Here is a 5,876-nt window from a genome sequence, read left to right as displayed (position 1 = left end):
GGGTGTGTGGCCTTATGACACACTTCCGGTGATGTCAGGGGGTGTGGCCTTATGACACACTTCCGGTGATGTCAGGGGGTGTGGCAATGAGTTATGCTAATGAGTTCCCCTAGCTCTTTTCCTACGAAATGACCCCTGGCTACACCTGGACAATAAGGAACTTTAGTTCTCTGGACTGCCTTGGATTTCTCAGTTGAGACCATAAACCACTTTGAGTAGCTGTGTGCAGAAGCGACAGTAAGACACAGGGAGGGGGAAAAACAAACCTGACCCAAAAAACTGGAAGATGGAGGACTCTCTGTGTCAAGGTGAGAAGAAAAATGGTAGGCGGGTAGTTTATATCTACTCAGGAAGGTGGGGTAGGGCTGAGTCAACTATCTTGTAGGAGTTCCCCAGGCTGTGGACATGCTAATGGAGGAGCTTTCCTGAGGAGGCTCTTTTGTATATGGATTGGCTGTTTCCTGAGGAGGTTCTTTTGCAGATGGGTTGGCTGTTGAAATTCTAATCTTATCTGTAGTGCTGTTGTAAGATGTAGACCAGATATGCTTACACACACACACACATATATGAATGTGTGTATATAAATTACAGATAAAGCATTCCAGAAAATTTAAAAATATAAAGATTTTAAATATAAAACGCTTCCTAGTAAAATGCTTCCGAGACTAGCATGAAAGTTACACTTACAACTAACGGCTAAACATTTGGTGTTTTTCAGGACAGGAAACCATGCCCTGTTTATTTTTAAACTCTCTTCTTTCCTGTTGAAATTGTGTTTATGTGTATGAATTTCAATGGCTTCCCTGTGTAATTTGACATGGTAATTGGAAGTGTTGTCAAGCCTTTCAGTGTCTTGGAACAAAATACTGTGTCCTGTTTGAATTAGGCTATGTTCAGCCACTGCTGATTTTTCAGGTTGGCCAAGTCTGCAGTGTCTTTCATGTTCTTTTATTCTTGTCTGAATGCTACACTGTGTGGTCCCAATGTAAACTTGTCCACAACTGCATGGGTATACTCCTGCAGAAGTGAGGGGGTCTGTCTTTTGCCGATTGTAGTATCTGTTGTATTTTTCTGGTGGGTCTGAATACTGTTTGTAGGTTGTGTTTACCCTTTTTCTTCTCACCTTGACACAGAGTCCTCCATCTTTCTGTGTTATACCTCTGAGGGTGCCAGTCACAGCTGCTGGCAAAACGTCATGTCCGACAATGCCAAGACCACGGCCATACAACCCGGAAAATCTACAACTAATGAACTCCGGCCGTGAAAGCCTTCGACAACAAATCCTGGTAACTTCATCACAAGAAATCCTGGTAACCTCATGTCCACCCCCTTGGTAACCACACTGCTATGCTGATTGGCGGCCAGCCTGCTGACTCACTTTGGTTCATACCAAAACTTTTAAAGAACCAGCTTGGTTCTGGGAACCCCATTAAACTTCGCACTCAAGAGCACAAATGTTGGGAAATATCCCCCACAAAGCACAACTTGCAGTCTGAGAAAACCAAATGGATATTTGGACTGCCCTGGGAGGAAGCATGGGGCGAGAAATAAAAGAGAGTGGTTTCTTGGCAGTGAAGGGAAGTGCCGAAGTCCCGTTCCTATAAAGGCTACTAACGTTGCGTAATTGCTGTCACAATAAGACCTTTTGCAAACCTGTTTCGACATCAGTGCCCTATGTTGTTTGCCTTGAAGGCTAGACTCCAGGCACACTTCTATAAAAGCACAAACGCCACCACCATTAGTTGTGCAATTTGGTTTTCCTTTGGGAACTCAAGAAGGAAGAGAAGGAGGAGGAGAGGAGGAAGAGGGGGAAGAGAGTGGATTTATATCCCACCCTTCACTCAGAGTGTAACTGACCCAAGGTCACCCCTGCAGCTGCATGGGGAGAAGAAGAGATTGGATTTATACCCTGCCCTTCACTACCCGAAGGAGTCTCAGAGCGGCTTATAGACTCCTTTCCCTTCCCCTCCCCTCCCCACAACAGAGACCCTGTGAGGCTGGCGGGGCTGAGCGAGCTCTCTCGAGGACTGCCCTGGAGAGAACAGCTCGCTGAGAGGACTTGTGACTGACCCAAAGTCACACCAGCAGCTGCATGGGGAGAAGAAGAGATTGGATTTATACCCTGCCCCTCACTACCCAAAGGAGTCTCAGAGCGGCTTACAGGCTCCTTTCCCTTCCCTTCCCCACCACAGACACCCTGTGCGGTAAAAGAAGAAGAGATTGGATTTATACCCCGCCCTTCACTACCCAAGGGAGTCTCAGAGCGGCTTACAGACTCCTTTCCCTTCCCCTCCCCAGGACAGACACCCTGTGAGGCAGGCGGGGCTGAGAGAGCTCTGACAGAGACTGCCCTGGAGAGAACAGCTCGCGGAGAGGACTTGTGACTGACCCAAGGTCACCCCAGCAGCTGCAGGTGGAGAAGGAGAAGGGAATCGAACACATTACACCAGGATGACCTGAGAGTGCCCAAACTCCCCTGGGGAACCCGGGAGAAAGAACACCACAGCAACCCCACCCCGAAACGTCACGGGAGCGCCCTTGTGACCTCATAACCACCTGCGGCCGTGACGTCACTCGGCTTCCCACGCGCTCCCCCCTCCCTCCCTGCCCCCCCCAACCCCGGAAGTAGGCTGACTTGTAAAAACTGAGGCGCTGGTTGTCCGGCCGGGGCTGCCCCGCCGAGTTGGAGCAGTTGGTCGCCCGGCAGTACTTGGTCATCGTCCCCCGGCCGCCTCCTTCCGCGGCTGCCCCTCCCGCCTTCCCCTACCCCGCGGCCGTTTGTTGACGTCGTGACGTCAGCCCCCCCGCTTTGCGCCGCAGCCCGTCCCCTTCCGTCCGTCTGCGCACGCGCAGGCGGGAGCGGTGTCAGGAGGCCAACATCCGGGGTACCCGCGCGTGGCCTGACGGAAGCTCGGCGTGGTTGTCACTATGGCAACAGGAGAGCGCAAAGCGCCCGGGCGCCCCAGAGCGTACCAGTGGCATGCCAACCTCCAGGTGGGGCCGGGAGCACTCATTTATTTATTATTATTTATTAGATTTTTATGCCGGCCTAGGCCGTCTCAGGGCGGCTCACAACAATAAAATTCGCATAAAACAATCGTAATATTTTATGCAATTGTTTTATGGGAATTTTATTGTAAGCCGCCCTGAGCCGGCATTGTTCGGGATAAAATTTTTAATAATAATAATAATAATAATAATAATAATAATAATAATAATAATAATAATAATAATAATAATAATAATAATAATAATAATAATAATAATACTGACAATACTAATGACAATAATAATGACAACAACAACAACAATAATAATAATAAAAAATATTCAAACAAAATAAAGTGCTAGCAACAATCCTCTTTATCTCAATTCTGGAATGACAGCTGGTCTCCCGGCTGTGGGGCACAGTTCCCCTTGGAGGATATGGCGGCTTTGTTTCAATCCACCTGTTGTATTTCTGTACCCGCCCACCCCCAAAGGCAGGCTCAGGGCGGGTTACAATAACAATAAAACAAATCAAAAGAATTACAGTTTAGTCCAGTCAAAACCCAGAGGGCATCGCTCCCCAAATTCCGCCCTCCGCAGCAAGGACCTATGTTTGCCAACCTTCAGGTGGCATAAATATATAGTGGTAACCAATGCTCCCTCTAGCCTGTGGAGTCTTGTGAGCAGAAATTCTACTTTGTGAGCCACTGGCATGAAAGCTGTGAGCGCGCGATTTGGCTACTGCAGAAGTCGGTTTGCTCTGGAGCCATCCCTTCCTGAGCCGAGATGAAAACGTGTGAGCCGGAGGCCAAAAAAACTGTGAGCTACGTCACACTAACTGTGCTTAGAGGGAACTCTGGTGGTAACGCCCTGAAAGCAAGTCTGATACAAACTCGCAGCACTGAGGCTGTCGCACTGTGTAAATAAAAAATACCAATGGACACGTAAAGTCCTAAAGATAACCCAATTCAAACTTTGTAATATAAACAGCTAACATCTAATACATTCAAGCATATTCAACAACATGGTCCACAGAGGACTCCTTAAATACAATTTAATGCATTAGAATACAGCCAGGCCCGCGCACTGTGTAAATAAAAAATACCGATGGACACGTAAAGTCCTAAAGATAACCCAATTCAAACTTTGTAATATAAACAGCTAACGTCTAATACATTCATGCATATTCAACAACATGGTCCAAAGAGGACTCCTTAAAACAGCTTAAATACAATTTAATACATTAGAATACAGCCAGACCCCTCTTCCTGTACAGCCAAGGTCTTTTCTGAAGAGGTCAGTGGCCACCAATGCCCAAGTGTCCTTTGGAGAAGAAGGCCACTTAGGAAGGTGGATGGCAACCGTAGGACCACGACCACCCCGGCCAAATCTCCAGCCATTTCCGGGGCCAGAGTGGGCAACCGAAGCAGAATGCACAAACACATGAAATCCTAAAGAAACGATTAAGACTCCTCCAACCCAGTCCTGGCCACGTTGATTTGGCACAAGGGTGCCAACCTCCGGGTGGTAGCCGGGGAGCTCCCGCTATTACAACTGATCACCAGATGACAGAGATCGGTTCCCCTGGAGAAGTTGGCGGCTTTACCTCCTGTTGGGCGTCTCCTCCCTTCCCCAAACCCCACTAAGCCCCATTGATTTCTGTGGAGGTCTATTTACAAGCCGTTCTCCCACTGAAGCGAATTGGGCTTTCTCCCAAGTAACCGTGGGCAGGACTAGGCCGGAGAGAACTTAAGGATCAAGAAGACTAGATCTAATGGGTGGAAATTACAAGGGAGTCGTTACCGGCTAAATATCAGGAGAAACTTCCTGTCAGAGTGGTTGAGCCATGGAATGGACTGCCTCAGGAGGTGGTGGAGGCTCCTTCGCAGGACGTTTTCAAGCAGAGGCTGGACGGCCATCTTTTGGGTATGTTGTCGGGCTATCTTTCGGCTGTGCTCCTGCAGAGTACGGGGGGTTGGACTAGATGACCTGCAAGGTCCCTTCCAACTCTAACATTCTATGATTCTTATGAGGAAAGGCTGAAAGAGTTGAGTCTGTTTAACTTGAGAAAGAGAAGGCTTAGAGGGGACATGATTGCAGTCTTCAAGTATCTGAAGGGCTGTCATGTAGAAGATGGAGCGGATCTATTCTCTCTTGCTCCGGATTGCAAGACTAGATCTAATGGGTGGGAATGACAAGGGAGTTGTTACTGGCTAAATATCAGGAGAAACTTCCTAACTGTGAGAGTGGTTGAGCAGTGGGACAGACTGCCTCGGGAGGAGGTAGAGGCTCCTTCGCTGGACGTTTTCAAGCGGAGGCTGGACGACCATCTTCCGGGTATGTTGTAGGGCTGTCTTTTGGCCGTGCGCCTGCAGAGTGCGGGGGGTTGGACTAGATGACCTGCAAGGTCCCTTCCAACGCTAACATTCTATGATTCTAAGACACCCACCATGGCTTCGCATTGCTGCCTCTAAAGGAGGAGTCATACACTTTTTGCATACGTGGCAAATAAACGGAGCAGGTGTGCATAGCACCATACCTGAGAGAAGGGTCTTTGAGCCTGTCAGTCTCCAGTTAGGATCTTCTCCCTGCCACAAACTCACCCGGTGGCCACTGGCCTCAGCTGCCTCCTCCGTCTGCTGTGTAACAGTGGCCTACCCGACAGGGTTGTTGTGAACACAACTACGCTCACCTACGTGAAGCACCGTATCAGCGCTCTGCATTGTCACCACATCAGTGAGCAGCTTCCAGGGTACCTGGCCAAGAAGTAAAGGTGTGGTTTTGGAACCAGAGGGCTGTCGCTGTGGGGTGCATTTCAAGCCAATGCAATTGACCTCTTGGCCTGAGCCAGGACGGCTTAGCCCAGAACAGGAATGTGGTAAGGATCA

At 48.8% G+C, this 5,876-nt stretch overlaps 1 protein-coding gene across 1 annotated transcript in view; it reads right to left on the bottom strand.

Moving 5' to 3' along the window:
* THAP8 (THAP domain containing 8) overlaps positions 1–2,775 on the bottom strand; it is an 8,191-nt gene extending 5,416 nt beyond the window's left edge. The window contains exon 1 of the mRNA XM_015426662.1: positions 2,636–2,775. Within this exon, the coding sequence (XP_015282148.1) occupies positions 2,636–2,718 (83 nt within the window). The 5' untranslated portion in view covers positions 2,719–2,775. The remainder of the gene's footprint in view (positions 1–2,635) is intronic.
* Positions 2,776–5,876: the final 3,101 nt, after the last annotated feature.

The sequence above is a fragment of the Gekko japonicus genome, unplaced genomic scaffold, assembly GCF_001447785.1.
Source record: "Gekko japonicus isolate JY-2015 unplaced genomic scaffold, Gekko_japonicus_V1.1 scaffold2140, whole genome shotgun sequence".
Taxonomy (NCBI): Eukaryota; Metazoa; Chordata; class Lepidosauria; order Squamata; family Gekkonidae; genus Gekko; species Gekko japonicus.
The sequence above is the reverse complement of the archived record's forward strand: the minus strand, read 5'-3'. Positions and strand labels throughout refer to the sequence as shown.